The 26,948-nt window shown below is 43.2% G+C and overlaps 4 protein-coding genes and 1 long non-coding RNA gene across 6 annotated transcripts in view; 2 read left to right on the top strand and 3 right to left on the bottom strand.

Moving 5' to 3' along the window:
- LOC147048270 (uncharacterized) overlaps positions 1 to 13,773 on the top strand; it is a 41,869-nt gene extending 28,096 nt beyond the window's left edge. The window contains exon 3 of the long non-coding RNA XR_015067819.1: positions 13,586 to 13,773. This is a non-coding gene — a long non-coding RNA (uncharacterized LOC147048270). The remainder of the gene's footprint in view (positions 1 to 13,585) is intronic.
- On the bottom strand, positions 9,762 to 13,140 carry LOC147048273 (dynein axonemal intermediate chain 2-like). Its single transcript, XM_085926277.1, has 12 exons — positions 12,958 to 13,140; positions 12,524 to 12,685; positions 12,328 to 12,449; positions 12,091 to 12,233; positions 11,906 to 12,019; positions 11,649 to 11,788; positions 11,458 to 11,580; positions 11,164 to 11,387; positions 10,805 to 10,940; positions 10,585 to 10,731; positions 10,287 to 10,505; positions 9,762 to 10,138 (listed from the first exon to the last, which is right to left on the bottom strand). The coding sequence occupies exons 1-12, from the start codon at positions 13,138 to 13,140 to the stop codon at positions 10,127 to 10,129; spliced, it is 1,725 nt and encodes a 574-aa protein (XP_085782403.1). The 3' UTR covers positions 9,762 to 10,126.
- Positions 13,774 to 15,237: 1,464 nt separating the features above from the next.
- On the top strand, positions 15,238 to 17,701 carry LOC147048274 (syntaxin-2-like). Of its 2 annotated transcripts, none has more exons than XM_085926096.1 (9): positions 15,238 to 15,465; positions 15,584 to 15,682; positions 15,746 to 15,845; positions 15,942 to 16,016; positions 16,347 to 16,420; positions 16,547 to 16,655; positions 16,882 to 16,955; positions 17,034 to 17,174; positions 17,242 to 17,701. In XM_085926096.1, exons 2-9 carry the CDS (start codon positions 15,632 to 15,634, stop codon positions 17,461 to 17,463), a joined length of 846 nt encoding a protein of 281 aa, XP_085782222.1. In that variant the 5' UTR covers positions 15,238 to 15,465; positions 15,584 to 15,631; the 3' UTR covers positions 17,464 to 17,701. The 2 variants fall into 2 exon arrangements, with proteins under 2 accessions (XP_085782222.1, XP_085782221.1); XM_085926095.1 differs by having other exon boundaries at positions 15,613 to 15,682.
- A 689-nt stretch (positions 17,702 to 18,390) lies between these two features.
- Positions 18,391 to 20,067, bottom strand: pgam2 (phosphoglycerate mutase 2 (muscle)). Its single transcript, XM_085926062.1, has 3 exons — positions 19,580 to 20,067; positions 19,321 to 19,501; positions 18,391 to 18,708 (listed from the first exon to the last, which is right to left on the bottom strand). Exons 1-3 carry the CDS (start codon positions 19,994 to 19,996, stop codon positions 18,539 to 18,541), a joined length of 768 nt encoding a protein of 255 aa, XP_085782188.1. The 5' UTR covers positions 19,997 to 20,067; the 3' UTR covers positions 18,391 to 18,538.
- Positions 20,068 to 21,305: 1,238 nt separating this feature from the next.
- On the bottom strand, positions 21,306 to 25,726 carry nefma (neurofilament medium chain a). The gene is made up of 6 exons (XM_085926445.1): positions 24,713 to 25,726; positions 24,022 to 24,146; positions 23,017 to 23,644; positions 22,731 to 22,869; positions 22,165 to 22,385; positions 21,306 to 21,924 (listed from the first exon to the last, which is right to left on the bottom strand). Exons 1-6 carry the CDS (start codon positions 25,724 to 25,726, stop codon positions 21,448 to 21,450), a joined length of 2,604 nt encoding a protein of 867 aa, XP_085782571.1. The 3' UTR covers positions 21,306 to 21,447.
- Positions 25,727 to 26,948: the final 1,222 nt, after the last annotated feature.

A 26,948-nucleotide genomic window follows, 5' to 3' on the forward strand; every position in this document is an offset into this window, starting at 1 on the left:
AGTCACACGAGTGGACTGGAGAGGAGGGGGGGGGGGCGTTTCTTCAGTAATGTGATATTGCTGTGAGGTTGCATAAACAAAAGCAAACGCAAGAGCAACGTGACGTATCTCAAATCATTTTTCCCCCATTGAAATGAATGGAAGAGTCATTAATTGGCTCCATATACACAAAGAAACACAAAAACCTCTTCATATATTTTTAGATCATGAAAATGATTTTCATTTTTTTTATATTTGTTTTGGAGGAATCAGTAAATCACTAACTAGTAGCCAAAGCAAACAAAATAAATAAAGAATTAAATAATTAGTAAAGAGTAAAGTACGGGGGTGGGAAAACATTCTCATATATTACCTCAGAATGCTTTGTAAGGTTACCATGGCAATGACAGTCATGCACCTTCTAGTCAGTGTGGCATCAAATTGATTTGAAGTTGGACTTTGTGATGCACTTCACATTTAATCTCTTTGAGATCACTGAACAAAGCGAGCGAAAGGTTGCCGAGCTTGTTCTTGTTACCGTTTTTAATCAAAATCATTTTGATTGACATTTTCAAAAATCAAAGGCAAGGCATATCTTGGGGGACGCATCAAACTTGACAATCATCATGTTGTCACCGAGGGAGGATGCTTTATCTTCCAGTGAGCTGAGGGACAAGCTCTTTAAAAGATTGAAGGATAAAAAAGTGCAGGAAATGCTCCAAAGCCAACTGCGCACTCCAATTTCCACATCTTCGCTTACGGATGACGTCCACGAGCGAGGCTTTTTAATCAAACTTCTCGCAGATGTGGTGAGGCATCGCAAACCTCGTCTTTACCGTGATGCGTCAACTCAAACAGACCAGTCTCCTGCTGAGATGATCAAAATGAAATTTGATGACGTGAGACAAGAACTGATGACCAAAGAAAATAACAAAATGGATCCAGCACAAAAACAAACCGAGGAAGACGATGCCCTTGTCCAGCGTCGAGTGTTGTTGAAAGAAATGGAAGCGTCGAAGCAGCGAGAAAACGAGTTTAGGATGCAAATGGAGGCATTTAAAGAGATTTTGAAAAGACACCAAGAGAAGGTCAAGACCACCGAGGAATTATTGAGGCGGAGAGAGCAAGTGATGAAAACAATGAAAGGCACACATGACTACAGGATATGGAATGAACTTTCAAAATATAAGCTGGAGGTGAACGAGGAATACATCAAGACAACAGAAGAACCCACACGTCCTCAAAATGAGCCGGCAGAAATGGCTGCAAAAGCAGAAGACCACAATCGAGTCATCTCAGAGTTGAAACGATTGCAGGAGGAATTGAAGGCAGAACTTCACACAACTTCACTGCTGAATCAACAGAAGGAGCTCCTGAAGGACAAACTGGAGAATATGAGCGACTACACCCGATTAAAAAACACAAAAGCAAAGTTAGAGAAACAAGTATATCTTCTCAAAACACAACTGAAGGAATTGAAGGTGGAGAAGCAACGTATTTGCGCAGATTTAGAGAAACCTTCTCTGGCTTTGCAGTCTGAGCTACGAAGGCTACAAAGTCAACATGGACTGGAAAAAGAAGCCGCCAAAAACCAGAAGCAAGTTCTCCACACGCAGCTCACGCTGAAGGTCAAGCAAAGCGCCAATCTGAAAATCCAGCTGACTCAATGTGAGGAGAACTTACAGTGGTTCACAACTCATGCTGACAACCTTAAAAAACGTCTCCATCAAAATCAAGAATTCCAAAAACGTCTCCGAGCCATCTCTAAGTGTAACATACAGAATTTCTCAATGCCGAGAAGAAATGAGTCACACGAGTTGCTGATGGAATCCAGAGCTTGGATCTGTCAGCTGCAGAAGGACGCTGAAGCCTTCCAAGAAGCCTACACAAAATGTCTGGCAAGTCACTCAAACTCTCGCAATCCACACACCTCAGGCGGTCCAGGATTCCCCCCGAGGGACCGAATCGACTCAACGGACCCAGCAACCTCCAAACAAATCTCCGGGGACTTTATCTCGGAAGGAGACAAAAAATAAAAATAAAAACGACCCGGAACATTGCCCGGACAGGAGAGAAAAGAAAATCAATAGTGTAGGCAAACAATGAAAGAAGACAATCCAAAAGGAATTAGAAGAGACGTGATGATATGAGAAAGTGAAGGTGGCGGCAGAGAACAACGAGTGGAATGTCACATAGCTCAAGATAGTTTTAGAAGGCCGCAATGAGCGACATCTGAGAAGACTAAAGCAGAATTTGAGGTCAAGAGGCACTCTGAGGAGAAAAACAATCGCGGTGAAGTGTTTTGCTATAAAGATGGAGACAATTTGTGGCCGAAAGTGGCAATTTGAACTGATCAATTCCATTGTTTCGGTAGGTTCGATCTTCTAAGGTTCAGAAAATTAAAAAGAGAATATCAGACTTAACGTGAGAGTAAGTTCTGAGCTAAGTTTTAATTTGTTAAAAAATTCAAAATGACAAATTTTAATTCAAAATGACAAATTTAAAATAAAGGAAAATATAATGAAAATAAATGAATAAAATATGTACATTGCAGAATTATTTACACATTCACATATTTTGATATTCTTTGTGTCGTGCAAGCAATTGAGCGTTTCCCCGCCATCCATTAATTTTTTATTATTTTTTTTCTTCCGTCAAGCCAATAGGTTTATTACAACAATCAGGCTGAATGTTGTTTAGCACTCACTGAAATGTTTTCTAGGTCATGGATGCTTGAACCGCTGCAGCTTTTCCAGGCTAATTGAAAGTTTGCCGCTTTTATACAGAACATCGGTCTTGTATAAAAAGAATCATTGCAGTCACCGACTAATGCACCATAATTCATTCAAAAATACGTTGAATCACATTTTTTGTCTCTTACAAAAATCTTTGACACAAACCAACTGCCATGCTAGGTTAATTCAACATGAAATAAAAATAAAAAAATCCTGGTAATATTACAAGCACTCCATCTTTTCTTTTGTCAGTCGGTATTGAGTGATGCTCAGATGGTCTTATCTAAATAACAGAGCGAGCGTGGCCATCAGAGCACTAGAGTGGGCTCTCTCACGGGTATTATTATTTCCTTGCCTAAAGATGTGATCCATTATGATTGCGGAAAGATGCTTTATAAAAGACGATGTCACTTTCGGTCAAGTTATCGGGTTTTCAGGCCATGGCGGGAAAACACATGAACAATAAGCTATCGTGTGAAGGTAACATCAAAATTTTATGAAATAGTTTGAATTTAACTATGAAGAGCTGAACAGCAATATTTCCGAAACATTCTTCAGGTGTGAAACGCATATTGATCTCAACGTGTGATTAATGTCAATCGTTGATTAAAAATACGCTTCATCCAACGAATGAAATCCGATACGTAGTCAAAGAAATACGACTTGACGACAAGCTATAAAAATATAAACACGACTTCTATTTCCCGCTGTGTTACAGTCGATTATTTGAACGCCGCTGACGTCAAGACGTATCGTTTGGAATTTATCCAAACATTTTTTCCGTGAGCCACTCAAACTTAACCCGAGGCCCTATTAAGTTGTCCAGAATGTACACATGGATAAAATGATGCCAACATGTGTTGACCCAAATGTTGATTTCATGCATCTCCGTTCTTGTGATGTCACTTCTGCAGTCCGGTGGTGATGTGGCCGTGACAGAAAATAAATTGGTGTACCGGAGGGGAAGCAACCAAGCCATATATCACAAATGTTCTGTTTGGGTCATTCTGTCGGCTTGCTCTCAATCTTCACTTCTCGTGTTTACAGTAAACACCAACGGTGTTTGGATGCTACTGAAAAAAACATCCACCTGGATCTGCCAAAAGTCACCTGAAGGACTCGCAGATCTTTTTTTTTTTTGGTGTGATGAGACAATTTAAATTTGGTCATACTTGGTGAATTGAGAAAAAATACTCTGATAACAAAAGCAGTACATCTATTTTAATGGTGTGTAGAATTATCATAATTGTGTTTCCCCGAACACAATTATTCCATGCTCTTAAAAATTTTCAAAATTCTCTTCAAAGCCGCATTTTTAATTGCGATGATGATTTGTAGATAAAACCCAGAGCACAATAGAGTCGCTTCCCTTTAAAGTTTTTTTTTTATGTATGTGTGTGATTACTAATGCATAAGAACATAGATGGCTCTTCTCTGCTTTTGAGATTTAAAAATATCCCCCCCCTCTTTGATTCCTCTATTAAATTAGTATTAATGGAAGCATTCGAGTGGAAGTAAACAAACTTCACAGCATTTCCCCGCTGTTAGCAAAGCAGACACACTTCACAGCTCATTTGCCACTTAGCCCTCACGGTAAAGATTGCAACTTAGCATCTTCTTTTATTTCAAAAGGGGAGTCGAAAACATCCTCATTCCCAGCTTTTATTACTCTAGCATAGAAATAGTGTCACAACTCACAACATTGCGGTCTGCAAGTCAATTTTTTAGGTTCACTCTGGACAAGCTCACCTCTTTAATATTTATTGTTTGCTCGCTGCATGATTGTTGCGCCGCCGTGTCCGTGCGGGCTCTCTTGACAACCTTTTGGTGTTTTATAACGGTAATATCGAAATATTGCCACAACATGCAATAATACAGCCGCAAAGTCATATAAGAATGACTTTTTTTTTTTTTTCTTCCCCCGGATGAAGAAGCAAAAGGCCTTTTGTTATATTACTGAAATGAAGAAAAAGCTGTCCTTGACATTTCTGTTATGTGAGAGCTTAAGCATCAATGTCAAAGGCCATCTCTTAAAAGTTAGATCATGAAGGAAAAGTATTTTTTTGTTTTTAATGATTTTTGTCTTTAGACCCCACAACAATGGCGTAGGTGGTGGGAAAGCATCAACCTGCGGCTATAATTTTAAATGATCACATTTATTTATTTATTTGATTCTGGCCATCCAAAAAATAACAAGTTCCTCCCATTTTGGTCAATTGTCTCCCATTCTGCACATCTTGCAGCGTCATCTAATGAGAGCAGACAGTTTGCATAAATGGCTAATTTTAATCACTTAGGAGAGAGCGCTCTAAAAACGGGTGCGAAGCCTACGGGATGCGTCTCGTCCCAAATAAAAAAAAAAAATTAACTGCAGGGAAAGAAAGAAATGTAATGAATTCACAATCTTCCTGCATTTTGCTTTTATCAAGCGAAACCTAATTGTATTTATGTATATTTTTGAAGTAGTTCATTAACCTTTCTAAAAAAAACAATCAAATCAATAGAGCGATTTGCAAAAAGACATCAAGTTCCTGGGGCTGTCGTCATTTTTATGTTTGCTTTCCATTGTCGACATCTAGAAGTGCAAACCAATTATCATGACATCAACACAACAAAGACACGTCAATAGTTCCAGTGGTGATTTTTATAATGGCGGGGGGGGGGGGGGGGAGTCCCATAGATTGGCTCAATTTGCTGACTAAATAAATTAACAGGCTGTTCCATCTAATTTGCCTACCTAGGGTAGAAATGGAGGTAAAAAAAAAATACAAACCTTGTCGCGTCGGCCCCAAAAGATGCGAGCCCACCGGGCATCCACCTTGCGTTCCAGATGGCCAGTTCAGCCCTCCTAAGAAGAATAGCAGGTTTCTTTCTTTTCAAACACGACCACAAAAAGCCGAGCTGTTAATTGTCTAAGTGAGGGCACAGTGTTGCAACTATTATTTTTTTATGCGAAGTAGAAACTTACTGTGTCTATTCTTGGAATAAGAAACATTTCCGTAGTAACAAAATATGAACGTATGAATCCTGACATGTAAAGTGAATACTTTCATAGTCATTTCCAGAATTTGAGGTTATCAAAAGAAATATGGAAGAAATCAAAACATTAGTTTGTATTTGCACAATGGAACAGGTCTCGGTGAGTTTTTCCACATGATTGAAACAGTTTAAGGCATATTGGAGTTTCCTCGACGTACTCGCACAGCGCCAACAGGCAGAGCTGCGTCGAGAATAAATTGTGCAAATTCATGCGCACCAACAGATTGAATCCGAGATTGAAGCCGGCGGGATCTTGCTTGCCGAGTTGTAAATCTAAATGCATCTGATATGTTCTGCCGAGTCTAACGCCTGGAAAATCAAATGTATCCTTTTTAAAGGCTTTTCTGTTTTCCCTTTAGGAAAGCACATTACCCACAAGATACATAGTTGTGTATTATTCATTCAATATTAACCTAGAGACAGAATAAATAGTTCTCTGCATCAAAATCTCGGGAGTGTATCAGAAATTAATACAATTCTGGAACTCGCTGACAGATTGTCATACCGAGAGCTGTGTGCAATATTGATATGTAAGCGCTTTGGAAAATGGATGGATGATATTCACATATATTCCTTTTTTTTTTTTTTTTTTTTTCAATTTGAGGAATTTTGATGCCAAGCTCCAATCACCAGAATTTCCCCAAGTGGCTTCCCCTTGAGATAATGAATTGTGACAAATTAGTAGGTAGGAGTAAAAAAAAAAAAAAAACACTTTGGAGAAAAGCCCTCTCGGATATGACAGCTTTTCATATCTCTTTAAAGCCAAAATGATTCCTACTCAGTATGATAGCACTTTCACTCCTCTATGCTCAATATCTTGATACAAACAAAATGTCGGCCAAGAATGCATTCCGATTTACTCGCTTAATTTGCTCTGCTGTGATTGGACGATAAATGTCCTCGTCTACAAATGCTGTTGTGCGGTTTGTGCGACTAGCGACCGATGCTGAGAGACTTTTGAAAGTGGTCGTGTTCCACCTCAGAATAATAGTCAATTAGCTCCATGAAGTATTTTTTTTAAGTCTAAAAAAAATATATTTTTTAAGATACGTATGTCCTGGATGCTGCTGTGCTTCAGACCTCAACTGAACTCAACTGGAATTTCAACACGGCCAGTCCGACTGTGACTGAAGACGAGATGAGCGCCGGGGTTTTCGTATGTGTCAAAGGACTTTGTCATCTGTGATGGAGGGCGCCGGTGTTATTATTATTTTTTTTTTGGAATATCGCCCCCGGGCTCTCTTGAAGCTTCACATTAGAATTTTGGGAGCAAAGAATGACTCATTACAATGCAAAGTGGTTCGCTGTAATTAGAAAGGGCTCGAATGAGGGATGAAGGGTGTTCTTACGATTGGGCCGGCCACACGTGTTTTATTCATATGGAAAAAAAAATAATTATGGATTGAACCCATCTTCAACTCTTCCATCCGCTATGCCGTTGAGAATTCCCGGATGAAAAACTCTCTTGTTAGCGTGACCCGTGAGCCGACATCTTTCTCCTCTACCCGCTCATTTTCTGCCAGAGGACATTAGCGCGACACCAAAGCCTGTCTCTTAAATCTATACCCTCGTGAGCGCTCTCTCCCCTCTCATTCATCAGCCGTCTCCACATGTCAGGCCAAGTCGGCGTAGCGGCTCGCCTCGTCCGCGTGCCTGAAGCCCGCCAGTGAGGTCACAACCTGGCTGAGCTTCACCGTGACTGGCAGGCGGGATGGAGCTGCTCGGCCTGTCTTGGCAGGGGCAGAATGAATCCGAAAAAGGCTTTGACAGAAGCCATCTGGCTCTGTTGCAGCAGCCTAACGGGAGCGACAGCAGCATTTAAATGTCCGTTCAATGTGTCATTGTGTCATCACTTTTTAAAAACCCATTATTGTTGTTTTTTTTCATTCATTTATTTTTTTTTCACCCAGCTTTGACCCTGCAGTGTACATATTGCCTAAATCACATAACCAATAGAGTAAAAAGCCATATATAGGAACCATTCAAACATTTACATCATAAAAGATGAATCTGACAATGAGAACGCCACTGCCACCTAGTGTGGTGGATGTGTAATTACACTTGAATTTAGTATGGCCACAAAAAGTTCCTTGAGGTCAGGTCCACAAAGTTATCACCAAAAACCACATATAGGGACGATTCAAACATTTACATAATGAAAGATAAATCGGACAATGAGAACTCCACTGCCGCCTAGTGTAGTGGATGTGTAATTACACTTTATTCTAGTATCTAGTCACATCGACTCCCCACCCCCCGCCCCACAGAGTACTATCTAAAGCTTTCTCAGCAATTGCACTCACGTCACTCATTCATTTCCCCTCAGAGGACGTCCCAAAGCAAAAAAAGCAAAGCCCTCCCCATCCTTGCTTCATCGCCGGTAGAAAAATGTCACCACTAATCCCGCAACCTATTAAATCACTACCATTTTTTTTTTAGGACAGTGCTGTGCAGAAACAGTGACAGGAGAGATGATGTATTGCAGTACTCACGCACACACACACACACACGGGCACCAGAAACTCAAATAGAAACAAACCAAGCATAAATACTTGTGCAGCATAATGAGCGGGTACAGAATCAGCGCCGTCATCTGCCATAAAACACCTCAATTTTCATTAACCCTGACGTGGACACGGAGAACAAGGTAGACAAGTGAATTTACGGTTTGGGCCTTCTGAATGCTTTATGGCTCCAAAGCTGAAGCCGGTTACTCAGTCAAAGCATTCATAATTCATCATAACTGCAGCGCCCTGGCTTGATAGCAAATTTGCCGACATGCTAACATGGATAGATGTGGGACATTTCATTAGGTACACCTGCTAATGAGGTCTGTTACATCAGCAAAAGTGACACTGGCACAGCGGTATTAATGAACAAAAAAATCTATTTGACTTCAATTGCATTAATTTGATATTTCCAATGCTTTTTTTTTACATTTATTATTGTGGATTTATTATTTGTTGCATTACCTACAAATTCCAAACTAGATAACAGGCATATGCAGTGCAGGCAAAAATCCATTTAGAAAAAAAACAAAAATCCTCCACGATGCATCATTTCTATCCCCAAACAGGATATTTGAAATTTGCTGAGCTAAGCAAGTTATTATACCCACTCAATGCTAATGATATCCACTATAATGGTCTACATCTGGATGTTAGAGAGGATTTATAAACAAAGAAGGGGAGTTGGAGTAGGGGATTATTTACTATTTACATTTTCATTTAATTGGATCATCACACTCTTCTTCAGAAAAAAAAAAAAAAATGCATAAGCTTGCACCAAATCTACAGAGACAAAACCGCAGCCTCAGTACAACGCACTTCCCACTTACTCACTTTCTCCCTCTTTCCATCTTCCCCCCCAGCTCCATCCAATTTCCAGCTTTCCATCTTCATCCACTTTTCTAAATGAATCTCACTCAAGGATTTGGCTGTTGTGCGCCCGAGCGGGGGAAAAAGATGCAGCAAATTGCCACCGACAATAAACAGTCGCTGCGAAACAGTCAAACAAGACGGAATATTTCTAAAATATTGATTTGCGTGATCTGTGTGTGAACTGAGAGGCCCCTTCTGTGGCAATTTTCTTCATTAGAGGCCAAATTAAGGTGAGTGACAGGCTTAGGGCAGCTCGATAGGATGCCCAAATCCGCCGGGACGGCTTCTCGAAGTGTTTACGTCCCCCCCCTATCTGAAATATTCTCCTTTCTAATCATTTATTCCTCCTTGATGTGTCGCTCGGAGCGATGGCAAATTGCTTGATCTTCACTGTGAGTCGTGCAATCAGATGGACCATTGTATCACATCGTCTTGGTGTGATCTGGGTCTAATGAGGCTAGAAACCAGCTGCTCTCGCTTGTTTTTGTGAATAATAGATGCGACGGGGCCGCATTTTACGTCGGTCACGGACAGGTTTCCTCAGTTCTCTGTTGGGTGGGGAAAAAAAAAAAAAAAAAAAAATCTACCGTGTGCTTGCAGCATTAAAAAAAATGAGCGTAGAGCCACTCTGCCTAATAAAAGCACTCTGTTTAATTGACAGCTGTCAATGATTTGCTGAGGTGCATCCTTGAGGGACGAGTTCCTCGTTGCAACACTTTTACGCTAACCGACATGAATAAATCACGGCGCTGCTCAATCTCCATTTCTTCATCAGCAAACTGCTTGCTCCCGTGGCACAATTATTATTATTATTTTTTACCGCTGCGTTTTAATTTTGGATCTGGTTAGGGAAGTGAGTGGGTGGTCCTACGTGACCCCACCCATCTGATTCAAAATGGTGGCTGCAGTTCACCAGGACTTATTTAGGATGACTGAGTTGAGCTTCACACCAAGATGAGCTCTGCTGGAGCGCTCTTCTCATCTGCCTTCCATCTATGAACCAATCTGAGATAAGGGAGAGGGAAAAAAAAAAACATATACATAGAAATGAAAGTGAGATTAGATGACTCAAGATTAGATTTTAATAAGATCACGTCACATGATAATAAGATGAAAATCCACAATATTAGTTCGTCAAACTATGATAACTTACCACCTCCCTTTCCCGCCTCCTCCTCTTCTCAGCTTCCACCATGCTGAAAAAGTCCTGCTCAGCTCTGGCAATAAGTTGCTCGGGAGTCTCCTCACGCTCGGCCGCGTCTCGGCCCGCTTCGTCCTCACGGCTCTGCTCGGAGCGACTCCTTTCCTTCAGGCGCAATTCTTTCTGACGAGCTTCCAGGATCTTCTCACGCTTGGCCTCTCGCTCTAACATCTGCGTGACGCAAAGATGTTTCTTGATCTTCTGGAATGACCTTTTTTTTTTTTTTTTGGAAGCAAACTGATTTTCTTACTTCAGCCATAAGACTTTTTTCATTCTTCTGGAGGTTGGACAGTCCGGAGCAGATCTCCAGTATTGTAGCAGAACCCTGCTGAGAACCGCAAGCCACCAGGCGTCCGCTCTCATGCATACGCAAGCTATACAGAGCTTCATCACACACCTGGGAAAACAAACTCAGTTTGATTCTCTCACCGAAAAAATCCTCGAGACAAACGCGGGACCGACACGTTTACCTTCACACTCAGCGTGGGCTCGGTCTGCTTAAACAAGACGTCCCAGATGTCCAGCACGCCATCCATTTTCACGGTGAAAAAGACAGAGGGTCTAATAGGACTCCAGCAGGCATCTGTCAGGCACGACATCTGGTATCTGATCAAAGAGAAGATGTCAACATGGGACTTGGCCGAGACAAAAAAAAAACTGCTGTGAGGACACGTAATAATGGCAGAAATTTACAGAACAAAAATAACAAAAAAAAAGAAGAGTTACACACAATACTGAAATCAAAATTAAATGGTTTCTTTCTTAGTTGTTTTCAAAAGATTCAGTCAGGCTTGGAATATTGATTCTTGGAAATAAACTAGTAACCTACTTTGTCCACATGATGGACGACTCCTTGATGTCCTCGGACCAAATTCGAGCCCTCCAGTCCCCTACAGTGAGGAAGTTTTTGGGGAAGAAAGGATTCCTCTGCAGGGCGTAGACGGGTCCGTGGTGGCAGTCGTAGGTACACACTATCTTCTCAGCTGGAGTCTTTGCCTTCCTGTTACAGGACACCACAGTGCCCTGTTCGGTCCCCACCATAAATTTGGTTGGCTAGAGAGACAAGAGGACATTTGTCAGGACAGACTTAAACACAGTCTTATTTCGCCGAAACAAAACCCACCATGGTGGCTTCAAACTCCAGAGAGATGGCTCCCAATGCCCGATCTAGGTTTCCTTCTCGACCCAGGTCCAGAATTAACTGCTCTGTAGGCTCATTCAGCCGACGGACGTCCCACCATAGGACCTGGCAGAAACCGTAGCGTTCAGTCCGTCTGGCTGGACGCCCCTAAAAGTCGATTCAGATTTACAGACCTGTCCATCAGTGGATGCAGAGAAGGCTTCTGTCCCTGTCTTGGATTGTAACCAAATGGCTTTGTAGACAGGATCCCTGTGACTCTGCTCCAGAGAGGAAACATCTGTGGGCTGACTGCCTTTACGGGTATCCCAGAACACTAAAACCAAGCAAAGATAAAGTCTTTCAATCGATATGCTGGACTAGGACTGGTAGCCAGTCTGGTGTGTACCCTAGCCCAAAGTCATCCAAGATAGGATAAGTGTTCTGTACCCACCGATCTGTCCATTGTAGCTCCCTCCGACAAGAGTGTGCGGATCTTTGGGATTGTAGTCCAAACAGACAAGAGGAGACGCCGGCTTCAGGGTCAACTCAGGCTTGTTGGGATTCTCTGGAAAGCAGATAAATATCCAAATGACTGGACGGTCTTTGTCTGTCTTTCTGCCAGTCTGTCACACTGACCCATGTCCCAGATGTATGCATCCGGGCTCATATCTGTGGAAGCTTTCTGGAACTCCAGGCATGCGTAGGCAGCAGCCAGTTTCCGTCCCCCGTCGGGGTGCCAGGACAGACAAGTGACGGTTCGTTTCACCTGGTTCGGATCTCTGTTGAAGCAATCCAAAGTCGACAAGTGGAAGTTTGACATCTAAGAACCTGTAAAAGGAAAAGCTCCCGTGGGAACCATATGTCATCAAATACCTGAAAACATTGATGGTCTTAGCAGATGGCGGGTCCTGACTTTGGTCCCGTGGCTCTTCATCTTCAAAGTACTTCTGGTAGATGTCAACGGCGGTATTCTGTCCAACACAGTGCCCTATAACCTGAACCCAACAGAGATGACATTACCGAGTACAGGACAATTTTAGAGGCTGTGAGGGACAACAGAGGCTCTTACATCTCCAAGTTGCATGAGGCTGTTCAAGTAGTTCTCATCTTTCTCAACCTTCTTCCTGAAACGAATGGTTTGCTCCATTTCTTGGGGATTAATGTCTTTGGGCCACCCTCCTTCCACATGGTTTATTCCACGGCTTTCTGATTCAAACCTCTCTGTATTTACCTGGAAGGTAAACACAATCAACCACTGTTGGCTAGTTTAACATAAAAAATGGTGAATGCACAATTCTTTTTATGGTCTAGTGATGATCATTGATTTAAAAAAAAAAAAATCCATCTGCAATGGTCAGTACTGACTCAGCATCAACGGCATTATTTTTCCTAATATTTTTTGGGACTTTTGGAAACTACTTAAATGCAATTTATTAATATTGAGCTGCATTTCGCACAGCAAATAAGTGTTTAAAAGTTAAGCTTTCGATGCTGGAAGACAACCTGATGTTCGGACATGTCCCTCGAACACTGCAGCGCCTGAGCGCTCCTGCTTCTCGTCATGAACTGCAGCGCAAGGTCCAAATCGGGAGGCACGTCCGCAAGAAGTTCCGCCGGTCGGTCAGAGAAAAGACATTGGCGGCCAAATTCCCTGCGGGGCTTCGTGTATTCATGAACAATCTCCATCCCCTTCAATCGATCTGGAAAAACAACCAACAAAACTCAGGAAAAAGACGCAGCAAGCATGGCGTCCTCGTCTCCTAGCAACGCAGTGAACCCGGAAGAATGCATTATTCAACTTTACTTCCACCAAATATTTCAAATACTGTCATGAGTTAGTGATAATGGCCATTTTATTTCAGTTTCAGTCATGTCCAAGTCTATAGAGTTTGTGATGATCTGCTGAGTCACTTTTCATAGACCAAAAATCAATTTCCCGTCTTGCTGTATGTTTATTATTATTATTACAAGGACAATCGTATTGCCAAGTGACTTTACACTAAGTGAATAGCAAAGTGGTGGAAAGTCTCCTCCAATCACCAGAGTGGAGCAACTTTTGCGCCGTCAGTGCAGGATAAATTCTTGTGTGACTAATGACAAATCTTGTTCAATCATATCATCTTTCTTCCAGACTACGAGCAGAGGGCATAAATGACAAGGATGCCGTGGAGAGAAAGACAATACAAATGAACACTGCTGAGACTTCTGCAGGACTAATTAATGATAATTGTGATGAATTATGTGCAAAGGGGACTTTAAGCATTCCATCTGGAAAGGAGGTTCACAGATGGCTCACAGAAGAAATGTCTTCTTGTAAACTACCCTACCAAGCTTGCTTTATTATTTATTATTCATTTTATTCATTATTATTATTATTATATTTATTGTTATATTTATTGTTATATTATTATATTTATTTATTTATATACATGCATTTTTATTTTTTTTATTTTATGATTTATTTATTATGATTTATTATTTACGAACGTGAGCCCTCTTTGTCCCCTCGTGAAAGGGAAGTGAATGTAACCCTATAGCAAAAAGGTTAGTCAGTCATTCCGTAACTAATTCCAGGGGTGACGTGGTGTCAGACTAAGCCCCTATTCAATGCAGAACTAAAACACACGGCATTACCTGGCAAAATGTCATCATATCCACATATTGACGTGTCTGTGAAAAACATCGAATGACATTTAAACAGAGAAACAGTATTGAGTGAGACTTCTGTACACACAAAAAAAAAAAAAGGCAAAAGGGCTCGATTGACTGAGGTGGAATTCATATTTGTTTGGTTGAGGTTATTTTCATAGCTGTTTGTGTTTGTGGATGCGGCCGATGCAACTTTTGAGAGCAACGCTCTGTGTTTATGTTTCTAAAGAAGGACAGTCTGGTCTCATTTACACTCTCTCAATTTATAGTCATTTACATCGTAATGGGGTCGCTTCAAGCAACTCTAAAAAAAATACATCTCTGGGTTCAGGCTCTGAAAGTGTCAAATTAAGCAGCTAAATCAGTTTTAGTGAGCATGTTGGTTTTCCAGTATGCAGTTAGGAATACAATATGTGTTGTATCCTGCACTTCCGCAAGAGGTTGTTGGTTTTACTCAACAACTGTTAAAGTCTTAATGGAAAAACACTCATCCGTTTTATCTCTGTGACCTTATTTTTGAGCAAGAGAATATCAGCGCAATCCCAAGACATTTTAGAATGGTGATAACACAACAATATTAAAAAAAAAAAAAGCAATTGTCTGTTTAACAACATGAAAGCCAATATGGTTTTATGTCCAAACTGAGAAACCTAGGCCTCCTCTAAAGTGAGTGAGTGAGTGAGTGAGTGAGTGAGTGAGTGAGTGAGTGAGTGAGTGAGTGAGTGAGTGAGTGAGTGAGTGATCATCCTGCTTTGCTTGAGAAACACAAAACCAAACCTGCCAACTAATGTGCCATTGCATGAACAGCTTCTTGTAAATACCCAAATGCTATCTATCATATTAAAATTGATCAAAACTGATTGAAATTTTGTGAAGCACCGAACCAGGTATTTGCTATGAAAACGAGTTCTTCGTAACATTTTAGTTTTAGTGCCCTCTGCTGGCAAAATATAAAACTGCAGTAGACCGCTTTGAATTTTAGGTGCATGCACGCACACTCATTTATACTCAATATAATACAGATAAAATACACGTGCTAAAAATAAAACAAATATATGGAATTTATTTTGTAGTTTGACGAAAGGAAACACTCAAATATCACCTTTGGGCATGTGACGCCATCGCACACTAAGCCCGCCCCCTTACTCGTCTTGCTTACAGGTAAAAATGAAACAAGACTAAAATAACAATTAAAACAGATCTAATTCCTTTACTTATTCGCCATGAAGCGAGCGTGAGTGTTTGATATTCTTCACATTGGTCACAAGTTGGTTTTTAGGTTCTACATTAGTTGACGGAAGTGGTGTCTTTTGTTTGCCTTTTGCCACGGCCGCGCGCACACACGAACGCGCTCGCGTACAGGTGAGCTAAGCCTTACTCCACATACTAAAATGTCTCTTTAGGTGTAAAACAGCAGCCAGGTTTTTGGTGCTTTGAAGAGAAAAAGAGTCGCTTCTGGCTTCCCTATTTGTTGGAACAGGTGGTGGCATTTATATTTGCTACTTTCAGCAACAACAATTCAGTGAACATGGCACATGCAGCCAGAGGCAAAGTCGCCATGGAGGACTTTTTCAAAACGGTTAGTCTGCACCTGTTCATGTTTTTCCTTATTTTGGCTCATTTGACCAATCTGTGTTTCTAGGTAGGGGAGCTGAGGAACCTCATACAAAAGATGACCTGTCAAGTGGATGAAGTGGACAAAAGACAAAGTGCTGTTCTTGCTTCGTCAAACCCAGACAAAAGTAAGTCTTGTTTTTGTGTGCTCGTCTTCCCGATGCTCCATAATTACTCAGCATAGAGTTGCAAAAATAAACCTACTCAAAGCATCATCTTCTCAGGATGCAGAGAAGAATTGGACTCGCTTAACAACAAGATCAAGACTGATGCAAACTTGTTCCGAGCCAAGTTGAAGAGTGAGTCAAAATACATTTTAACACCAAGAGTTCACAATATTAGCACTAGTTGCATCATGGCATATTCCATAATTCAACAAGAGGGCTGTTTGTTGAAAAAAAAAAATACCCACGTGTGGAGTTTTTTGGGCGTCATTGTTTACGACCGTGACCGTTGCTTTGCGCTTCCTCATATTCGTTTCTGATATTAAATGCGCAAATATTTGTTTTGCAAATGGTGTCGTTGGCTAGACAAGGAAAACGAGTCCGTCGAAGATGAAGAGGGCGGGGGGGGTAACCAAACATTTCTGCTTACTAAACCATTTCAATGTTGCGAATGTTTTACTTTAGCATTGCAGGAAAGTTTCTCAGCGGATTGCAGCGGCAATGGCACCTCCGTAATGCAACGCATTAACAACAATCAGGTATTATATATTGAATTATTTGGCCATTTATTCCACCTGAGCCAGGTACACACTTCAGAAATTCACAAGAAACAATTCACCATATGTTTTTGTGATCTCTCTTCTTTTGTTGTTTCTTAAAACCAGCACACACACTTGACTCGCTGCTTTGCCGAACTTATGACAAACCACCACAACACTCAAGTGGCCTTCCGAGAGAAATGCAAAGCCAATATTCAGAGACAGCTGCAGATTGGTGAGTTTCAAGCTTCAGTTAAACAGGTTATAGCCTTGGTTATCACAGGAGAGTTTTGCTGCCATCTTGTGGTAGTTTTTGTTATGTTTTATTTATTCTTTTTGCCACTTGCAGTAGACCACAATTTAAATCCTCTTAATTGCAAGCAATTATATATATATATATTTATATATATTTTAAATTATGTTATATAATTTTTATAATATTTTTTAAATCTTTTGTTCAGTTGACAAAGTGACCACAGATGAGGAGTTGGAGGAGATGCTGAACCGCCACAATGTGACCGTCTTCATATCTGATGTCTGTTGAAAGTTAGCTCGTCGCAATTAAATGTCAAGATGGTCAAAGGTAATACGTTTCACTCCTCTTGTTTTGCAGATCGTCGACTCTGGCGCTTCTATTTCGAGCAAGGCTCTGAGCGAGATCAAATCTCGTCACGAGGACATTATTCGCCTGGAGGCAAGCATCAGAGAGCTGCATGACATCTTGGCCGACGCTGCCATGCTTTTGGAGAGCCAGGTAAAAAAAAAAAGATCTCTTCTAAATGAATAATGCAATTCGCTTAGTTTACATTTCCGTCCACCAGGGGGAGCTAGTGAACAGCATAGAAAAGAACGTGGCCAGTGCAGCAAACTATGTGGAAGAGTCGAGAAACGAGACGCACAAAGCGGTGACGTACAAGAAGAACCCTTACAAGATCGTGTCTCTACCTAGATTCTTCAAGTCCTTCAGGAAGAAAACAGAACCTAAAACTTTCACAGGTCCAAACCCGTCAGACCAAAACCACAATGAGAGAAATAATCACTGAACCTGGACTGCACTGGGACTTCCACACCAGACTGGTCAATAATAATAGCAGTCAAATTGAAAGACACCTGAATCAAGATGGTTAGTTCAACCTTTTTTTTTTTGTGATATGTAAGGTAAAACACTCCTTTTGCATTTCAAAACAAGAGCCTGTCCACGTAGGTCAAATTTTAGGGAGGATTTGAATTAATGTCGGTCGGAGATGTGTAAACTGCACAAAAAAAAAATAAAAAATCCGGGACGATGTGTTGTCATTGACTGCCCAGTAGATGTCGTAAGAACACCGGCGGCACTTTGAAGCACTGTGAAGGATTTTTACAGTGCATTTAAGGTCACCAAATAAAATAATATAGTCATTCACTTCTACTTATTAGCTCTTAATACCTTTGACATTTATATTTTTTCCTCTGCTTCAACCGTCTTGTCTTTTTATTGTGGCGAAAATAATAAAATGTTTAAATTGCTTCTTAGTGTGACGTTATCTTAAATACTCTACTAGTAATGCAGGAGATGGATTCCCATTAAGACTATCGAAATAATTATTCCTTTGAAATGTATTTTTACAGTAGTCGTACCGTTTCCATCCGTTGACTTTTCTGCTTCTGCTGCTCGCTGTAATACAGGCACTGCTGTAATTCAGTTTCAAGGCAGCGGTCAAGCTCGTCCCCGCATTATGGGAACGCTGCCACGTTGAACCCGTTGACTCGCCTCCCTCCTCATTTCAAAGTGTCCTGGATACGATTCCTCAGCACCTTTTGCACTATGCCGATTAAAAAAAAGCAGAATATGATGATGACAATGTCATTATGATTTTTCCGAAGAAGAATCACACACAAGTTTGTACTGTATAAAATGTGGTTTCTTTATTGGGGGTGGCCACAACTTAAAATAACTGAAGGATGTGCACGTCTTGAGTTGGATGTTTGTGTTTTGAGTCTGCTTCTTTAAGTTGAAAGGTCGTCCTTTGGAGCAAACAGGAGACAAGTGTCCCCATGTTGGAATGGACTCCAAAGATGGATGGAGGGTCAGATCGGAGGTAAGGACAGTCTCGTTTGTCGGGCTTCCGGGGTGAGAGCTCACTTCTTGACTTTGCCCTGAGCGGCCACGGCCTCCATGGCCTTCCTCACCGTCTCCTCGTCGCCCAGGAAGGACATGGGCTTCACGGGCTTCAGGTTAGCATCCAGCTCGTACACGATGGGAATTCCCGTGGGCAGGTTCAGCTCCATGATGGCGGCGTCGGACATGCCTGAGGAAAGACACACGGTGGATTAAGTGTGTTTCAGGATTTTCATTACATGCAGTCATTTCTGTTACAAGGAAAACAGTAGAATGCGCCAAGATGCCCTCTAGTGGCTGTAATTAGCATGACAGATCTTTCACAGCCGGAAAGGCAAACCCCTTTTTTTTTTTTTTTTTTTTTAACAGCTTTCACATGTTCATCCTCTAAATTCCCTGAGGTTGTGAATGTGAGTTCAAATAGTTTGGTGACCTGCAGTGGGCTGGGAACAAGTCCAGGGTGTACTCTGCCACTTTCCTAGATGCTGACTCTAAAGTTACTTTAGAAACTGGCTGCATGGAAGTCATAGGACTAACCCTCAATTGGACTAAATGGACTCCTACTCTACTCTTATTTTGTCTCAAGTGACCTTTAATATTGCCCTTGTAGCTTTTTCAATGTGTTAGTCTGTCCAACCTTTCTAGATAAAGGTCACGACTGTAACGGGAACCAGGCTCATGACCCTCTCTTGTCCCTCAGCCCATAGCTGCTATTTATAGACACTGTGTGCAAATGTTGGTGTCAGAATGAGTTAACCACAGACTTTGACATCTACACATAAATTTCCTTTTTGGTGCTCACCTTCAAGGTGCTTGACGATTCCACGCAAGCTGTTGCCGTGGGCTGCGATGATGACATTCTTTCCAGCTTTGATTTCAGGCACGATGACTTCATTCCAGAAAGGCAGAGCCCTTGCGATGGTGTCCTTGAGTGACTCGCATGTCGGGAGCTCGCCGGGCTTCAGGTTCTTGTAGCGTCTGGACTGAAGGTCGATGAAACCACACGCCGGCGGGTTTAGCAAGTGACTCCTTTGAATTGACTTGAATTATTGTTAGCTCACCTCGCTGATGATGGAGTGGTAAGCGTGATCCTTGTCCATGGGTGGAGGTGGGATGTCAAAGGAACGACGCCAGATCTTCACCTGCTCCTCTCCGTGCTTGGCGGCCGTCTCGGCCTTGTTGAGACCGGTGAGGCCTCCGTAGTGGCGCTCGTTGAGGCGCCACGTACGGATGACGGGCAGCCACATCTGGTCCGTTCCTTCCATGATGGTCCACAAGGTCTTGACGGCACGTTTGAGCACGGACGTGTAGCAGATGTCAAACTTCATGCCCGCATCTTTGATGGCCTTGGCTCCTCGCGTGGCCTCTTCCACACCCTTCTCGCTCAGGTCGGCGTCGAACCAGCCGCAGAAGCGGTTCTCCTGGTTCCAGGCGCTCTCCCCGTGACGGACGATAACCAGACGATGAACGGCGGCCATGCTTGGAGCGATTTGTCACCCTCAGTCCTTCTAAGTTGCGCACAGACTATGGCTGACCCAAAGTGAGGCCCCCTTGACATTTCACTTTCTTTTTATAGCAGCATGAGGATGGCAATCACATGACCGCCTTGTGCTCCACCCGTGAGAGATCTTCCCGCCGGGATGGACACGCCCACTTGACCAATAGGAGCAGACGCCCAAGTGTCTATAAAGTCTGCAAAGGCCAAAGGTTAGCAATCGAGCCAAAATAGCAACATGACTTTTAAAATGAGATCAGGACATCAGACGGGACATTCTTGACTTTAGTTTGTGTTTAAAAGTAACTGAAACAATTTTAGTTGTGTTATTAAAGTGAAAAAACACAATTTTTGCTCTTGAATTTTATCTGCTAGCATGAAATAAAATCATCTGGTTCTGGATATATTTTGAAGTAGCTCCTTAAAATGTTTTTGGATCCAGATGGTTTCATTTTTGTAAAAAAAAAATAAAAAAAAATAGCATAACATTGTTGAATTTTCTAAGGTTTGTCGACATCTAGTGGTCAAATTTGATTTCGCTACTTTGGTTTCAATAATGAATTAAAGAGATTTAAGCAATTGTAATTTAAAAGCTAAAATGAAGATTATTATTTTGTTGATATGAGATGATTCCAGGATAAAAAAAATTATTCAATTGTTACACGTTGACACAAAAAAGACAGACAAGTTGACAATTTGATTTCATGATGTTTATTGAGCAAATGCTGCTGGGAAATCATCAGTGATGCGTACGGCTGTGGGACTGCAAACAAGTAGCACCTCATATATTTTCTGCATTTCCGCTTCCCATACGGGAACGCAAGACCCCCCTAAGCACTAATACGGTATTTCTTTGTATCTGCACTCGGGTCAACGGAACGGATTGAAAAGCACGGTTAAGGCGAGGAGGACTTTCCCGGGAACTCCGTACGCTCGTCGGATCGTCCTGTTGTCATTCGCTGCGGCAGGTGTGTGGTTTCTTTTTGGCTGAGTTGCTATATTCACATGTCACGTATAAGGCTACTTCAGCACAGCATGTGTACCTGTGCAGAGGCCCCGCCCATAGCCCCCCCCCCCCACCCACTCTACAAAATACATCATTCAATGATGTATCATACCCCCCCCCTAAAGTGAATCCTTATCTCTTGGCCATACATAGGAGAGGAAAGTGCCCCTCCTGCCCCTGAGCTAAATAGCATGCAAAGCCCCGCCCACCCCCAAAACCGCAAACCCATCGGTTGCACTGCGACAAGAAGGGTAAAAGATAAAATGTCTGGATGGCTCGCCCTCCTCCTTGCGTCTGCAAACATGCATTTCTAACATTTGTAGCGTTTGGCTTCTCTCTAAGGTTTGTATGTTTGATAATGTCGCTTTAGCTGCATGGTGTTCTCGTAGGTTAGTTCTGCTTGATTGCTCGTCGGTGGGCCCGCCTCCTCAGTCGCTCTCCGTCACCTGCTTGATGGTCTGGCTGGAGTGCTTCTCCGTCTTGATGGAGGAGACCATCTTGTCCTGCAGAACCTCCTCGACCTCCTTCACTGTTTCGGTAACGGTGACGGACTTGGTGACTTGCTGCATGCCGTCCTCGCCCGTGGTGATGGTTTCCACCGTTTTGGTGATCACCACCTTCTGGCTGCCGTCGTCTTTGACCGGGCTCTCGTCCACGCCGTTGATGATCACGTCGTTGCCATCGCCGAGCTTCTTCTGGTCTTCTTTGGGGCTGCTTTTGTCCAGGTCACCGTTCATGGCGGCGTCCTTTGTCGTTTTCTCGTCAATCTTTTTGTCGTCGGCGGGTTTGGGTGTGTCGGGCTTGGTCGCGTCGGTCTTTAGTGAGTCAGGTTTTGGTGAGTCTTCCTTAGGGGAGCCAGGCTTGGGAGATTCTGATTTAGGAGACTCCTCTTTTGGGGATCCGGCCTTGGGTGAGGTGTCTTTGGGGGATGCAGGTTTGGGGGATTCTGATTTAGGGGACTCTGCTTTTGGTGAACCGGCCTTTGGGGAGTCTTCTTTGGGTGATACAGGCTTGGCAGCTTCTGATTTAGGAGACTCTGCTTTTGGGGGAGTAGTTTTGGGTGAGGCTTCTTTGGAGGGTGCAGGCTTGGGAGATTCTGATTCAGGGGACTCTGCTTTAGGAGAATCTGACTTGAGGGGAAGAGCTTTTGGGGATTCAGACTTGGGGGAACCAGCTTTTGGGGATTCAGACTTGGGGGAACCAGCTTTTGGGGATTCAGACTTGGGGGAACCAGCTTTGGGCGATTCTGTCTTGGGAGAAGAAGCTTTAGGGGATTCAGTTTTTGGGGAACCGGCTTTAGGGGATTCAGTTTTGGGGGAACCGGCTTTAGGGGATTCAGTTTTGGGGGAACCGGCTTTAGGGGATTCTGTTTTGGGGGAAGGAGCTTTTGCGGATTCTGTTTTAGGGGAAAGAGCTTTTGGGGATTCTGTTTTGGGGGAAAGAGCTTTTGGGGATTCTGTCTTGGGGGAAAGAGCTTTTGGGGATTCTGTCTTGGGGGAAAGAGCTTTTGGGGATTCTGTCTTGGGGGAAAGAGCTTTTGGTGATTCTGTTTTGGGTGAAGGCGCTTTGGGGGATTCTGTCTTGGGGGAAAGAGCTTTTGGTGATTCTGTTTTGGGTGAAGGCGCTTTGGGGGATTCTGTCTTGGGGGAAAGAGCTTTTGGGGATTCTGTCTTGGGGGAAGGAGCTTTGGGGGATTCAGATTTTGGAGAACCAGCTTTGGGGGATTCAGATTTTGGAGAACCAGCTTTGGGGGATTCAGATTTTGGAGAACCAGCTTTGGGGGATTCAGATTTTGGAGAACCAGCTTTTGGGGATTCAGATTTTGGAGAACCAGCTTTTGGGGATGCAGACTTTGAGGAACCACCTTTTGGAGATTCAGGTTTAAGAGAATCTGGTTTTGTCAGTCCTTCCTTTTTAGCTTCAGGTTTTGCAGCTTCTGTTTTCTGAACTTGTACTTTGGCGAGAATGGTTTCTGTCACAATGTCTTCAACTGCAACCTTCTCATCCTCTTCATCTGCCTTGTCATCCTCGTCGTCTCCATCTTTGGATGTTTTGTCTTCACCCTCTACGTCATCCGCTTCCTCTTCTTCATCGCTGGCTTCTTCTTCTCCCTCTTCCTCTTCTTCCTCCTCTTCAGCCTTTACTTTCTCGGGAATGGCTTTGGACTCTTGGGATTTTGAGCAGAGAACAGTTTCTTCTACCACTTCCTCATCATCACCTGCCTCATCCTCTCCTTCATCCCCCTCATCCTCATCTTCTTCCTCCCCCTCTTCTTCATCATCCCCCTCTTCCTCTTTTGCCGGAGCCTCGGAACTAACTTTAGCATCGGTTGCCGCTACGACTTCCTCTTCCTCCACCTCATCTTCCTCGTCACCTTCCTCTTTGTCCTCTTCGCCTCCACTTTCTTCAAGTGTGGCCGAGAGTTCCTGGGCAATCTGATCCAGGGCTTCCTCCATGTCGGCCTTGTCATCCTCCACCCTGGTCTCCTCGATGATCTCCTCGACAAACTTGTGTTGCACCTTCATCCTAGGAGGTTCTGATTTGGAAAGTGAGATTCTGGCGGACGAAACAGCCGGACGATGGGAGAATGTGCTGAAGTGGGTCTCCTCGCCCTCTAGGAGTTTCCTGATGGCATAATCAAGAGAGTCCATTATATTACTTTATGATCTCTACAGCACAGGTGTCAAAACATTGAAAATTGTTAGTGCGCATGATATGAAAACAAAATGAAATGTAACAGAAAATCTTTCACGAGCTTCAGAATTTTAACGAATCTGAATTTTTGTGGTGTCCCTGCACTTGCCTGAAGACTAAATTGTGAAAAGTGATAATTAATGATGACTAGCGCAATAGAAAATTAATTTATCAGTAAAAATATACATGTAAAAAAGGTTTATCTTAATTAAAAATAATAATTGATAATACTAACTTTACTGTTAAGTATTCAAACACACCTCATTGCTTTTTAAAAAAAAAAATGATTATTTGTTATGTTTTTTCACCTGTATGCAGCGATCTCAATGTCCAGGGCCATTTTGACATTGAGCAGATCCTGGTACTCGCGCAAATGACGTGCCATCTCCCATTTGGTACTCTTGAGCTCATTGTCCAGTTGGTGGATAGTCTCCTGTAAAAAACAAAACAAAGAAAAAAAACATATAGACATTTTAATTTAGTGACATATTATTAGCTTCTGAATGAAAGAACATCACATTGACTTTGTTTTAGCCCTGCATGTATCATAATATATTCTGACGCAGATATTTAAATAGTCTCCTTTTTATGCACCCCGCCCTGGAGGAGCGGTGGTGTGATGCAAGGACGTGGCCAGTGAGGAGGGCATCCCGCCATGATTGTTACTCAGCAAAAATGTGCAGAGAGAGAGAGAAAGAGAGAGAGAGATTCTGCTGCAGTCCCTTTAACTCGTGCACGAGAGTTTGAATAGAGTCGCTGCTCGTGACTACTTAACAAAATACACATAATATGAAACTTTCCAAGATTATAAAAAATATTCAAATCTAATAAAATCATACAAATATATATCAAAAATATATTTGCCCTTCACATATTTTTTTCAAATGGTGCGATGAATGAATTTGTGTGCAAGCGTAAAGTTGCACTTAAGGGGCTTGTTACTTTGCGCTAGTTTCTTTTTTTTTTTTTTTTTTTCGGAAATGCACGCGGTTACATTACCTGGAGGCTGGCCAGGTCGCCGTTGTGGCGGTCCTCGATATCGCCCAGCTGCCGCTCCAGGGATTCTCTTGTGCCGCGCACCGACTCCAGCTCGACCGTCTTGGACTGCAGTTGGCGCCGGTAGTCGTTGATTTCGTCGCGTGCGTTTTTGATGGCGTCCTTGTTCTGCTCGGATGCGTCGTTCAGTTTGGTGTAGTGGCACATGAACCAACTCTCCACCTGCTGTAGGTTCTTGTCCGAGTGGCCTTCCAGCTCGCTGCGGATCTCGCGCAGAGCTTCGGTGATGTCGGCCCGCTGCGGGTCTCTCCTCTCCACGGTCACCTGAGACGCCTGGATGTGGCCCAGAAGCTCGTTGACTTCCTCTTCATGGTTGTTGCGGATGAAGGCGACCTCGTCCTGCAGCGACTGCACTTTCTTTTCCAGCTCGGATTTCAGCATGTCCGAGTCACCGGCGTCCTTTTTGAGGACGCGGATGATGGCCTCGGTGTCCTCCCGGATGCGGGCTTCCTCATCCAGGCGTTCCCTGAGCCTCAGGATGTCATCCTCCAGGTGGTCGCTGTCGAGCTGGATCTGCGCTTTGTCGCGGTGGATCTGCTCGAGCGTGGCGCGCAGCTCCTGCAGCTCCTGGTCGAACAGGTCGCCCAACTGCGAGCGGGACACCTGCTGGTTCCTCAGGGCATGGATCTCATCCTCGATCTGCTTGTTCTGTTGCTCCAGGAAGTGCACCTTGTCGATGTAGACGGCAAAACGGTCATTGAGCCCTTGGAGTTGCTCCTTCTCGTTGGAGCGCCTGGAGTCCGCGCTCAAGAGGGAACTTTGGCTCAATTCGAAGGTGTCCATTCGGGGCTTGTTGACGCTTCCCTTGTACGACGCGCTCACGTTGGAAGCCGGGCTGGCCCGGGACCACGTCTGGGAGCGGAATCCGCCGGTGGAGGGGCCGCCTGCGGAGCGGCTGTAGCTGTAGCTGGTCCTGTTGTCCGTGACTCTCCTAAAAGGGCTCCCCATGGCGTCCATCCTGCCAAGTGTGCGAGAACTAATAGGAAAAACAGTGACTATGTGGGTGTGCTGTACAGAATGAAAGGGGGGACGTGTATGCGTGTAGGTGTGAGGGGTGGATGGCTTCCACAGCGACTTCCACCTTCTCTGCGCGCACCTTTTATACGATGAGCATCGCTATGCACGCCAGGCAACTTGCTGCTGCTCAGGAAGGGAGGGAGGGAGCTGCTCACATTCCACTCTCTGCTATTGGCCAGTCGCAGACACGTGAATACAAATACAGTATGAGTATTGCATTGTCATGTTCGGATTCTTGCACGGGGTGAAGTTGCAAATTTGTAATCTGTAATGTATATTGCACATTGAGACGCGCACAGAGATCAGCACCATGGACAGATCCCAATGCAATCGTTGAATTGAAAATGTACTGTGACATGAATAAGTGATGTATTCGGAAATGAAATGAATAATTCTTTGTGATTATTATTCCTAAGGTGCTTATACATGACCCAAAGAATCAAGTAGCAGATTATCCAAGAACTGCAAGCCTCGCTCACCTCAGTTCAGGTCAGTGTTCATGACTCAACAATAAAGGAGCTGGGACAAAATGACATCATGGCAGAGTTCAAGGCAAGAAACAAAATATGAATATGAAGGATCACCTTATTAAAAAAAAAGGAAAAGAAATAAGACTTGGGAAAAAAAAAGTATAGCACTGGCGGAGCTGGGGGGGGGGCAAGTGGGGTAACTGCCCCCCCTTTTGAAATATGGGGACTTTCTCTTGTTTTGCGTTTTTTTTTTCCACATTTGGGGGGTTTGTAAAAAAAATAAAAATACTGCTTATGATGCAGCCTCACGTTTACACCCACAACTGAAATCGAATCATTGTAGTCACTGCATGCACAAGTGTGCAATGAGAGTTGTCCAACCACTCCTTTCTCCAATGCACCCCGCTCTATTGATCATCTATCAATCTGAATGTGGTCAATGTGCAACGATTAGCAGCTATTTAATGCACCAAAAACAGCTGCATAGGTATTTTGAGATTTTCCTCTCCTCACTGTTCTGCAAGTGCAGGATAAACTGAGTAGAAAAAAATAAGTTGCGGCATGAAAGCGCCGTATCTATTTTTAGCACCGTATCCCATGTAAATGAACGCAATCCGAGCCACGCCCCTTCCCATCTTCCATTGTCCTTGAGCATGGCGGACTTTTAGATGTCATATGTTGGATCTCCTCAG

The sequence above is a fragment of the Syngnathus leptorhynchus genome, chromosome 12 (assembly GCF_054491065.1).
Source record: "Syngnathus leptorhynchus isolate UIUO chromosome 12, UIUO_Slep, whole genome shotgun sequence".
NCBI classification, from domain to species: Eukaryota; Metazoa; Chordata; class Actinopteri; order Syngnathiformes; family Syngnathidae; genus Syngnathus; species Syngnathus leptorhynchus.

Bases quoted from the DNA above. Each gene is read 5' to 3' on its own strand.
- LOC147048273 (XM_085926277.1), bottom strand. From the start codon at position 13,140: ATGGAGATTGTTCATGAATACACGAAGCCCCGCAGGGAATTTGGCCGC. The intron at 12,686-12,957 runs GTTGTCTTCCAG...TTTACCTTCCAG, and splicing joins GGGACATGTCCGAACATCAG to GTAAATACAGAGAGGTTTGA. The intron at 10,506-10,584 runs GTAAGAAAATCA...TGCGTCACGCAG, and splicing joins AAAAAAGTCTTATGGCTGAA to ATGTTAGAGCGAGAGGCCAA.
- LOC147048274 (XM_085926096.1), top strand. From the start codon at position 15,632: ATGGCACATGCAGCCAGAGGCAAAGTCGCCATGGAGGACTTTTTCAAA. The intron at 15,683-15,745 runs GTTAGTCTGCAC...CTGTGTTTCTAG, and splicing joins TGGAGGACTTTTTCAAAACG to GTAGGGGAGCTGAGGAACCT. The intron at 16,421-16,546 runs GTATTATATATT...TCTTAAAACCAG, and splicing joins AACGCATTAACAACAATCAG to CACACACACTTGACTCGCTG.
- pgam2 (XM_085926062.1), bottom strand. From the start codon at position 19,996: ATGGCCGCCGTTCATCGTCTGGTTATCGTCCGTCACGGGGAGAGCGCC. The intron at 19,502-19,579 runs GTGAGCTAACAA...ATCGACCTTCAG, and splicing joins ACCACTCCATCATCAGCGAG to TCCAGACGCTACAAGAACCT. The intron at 18,709-19,320 runs GTGAGCACCAAA...GTCTTTCCTCAG, and splicing joins AATCGTCAAGCACCTTGAAG to GCATGTCCGACGCCGCCATC.
- nefma (XM_085926445.1), bottom strand. From the start codon at position 25,726: ATGGACGCCATGGGGAGCCCTTTTAGGAGAGTCACGGACAACAGGACC. The intron at 22,870-23,016 runs GTTGCAGTTGAA...GGTTCCTCAAAG, and splicing joins CAGATGAAGAGGATGAGAAG to TCTGCATCCCCAAAAGCTGG. The intron at 21,925-22,164 runs GCTCTTCCCCTC...ACCTCACCCAAG, and splicing joins CCAAGTCTGAATCCCCAAAA to GCCGGATCCCCAAAAGAGGA.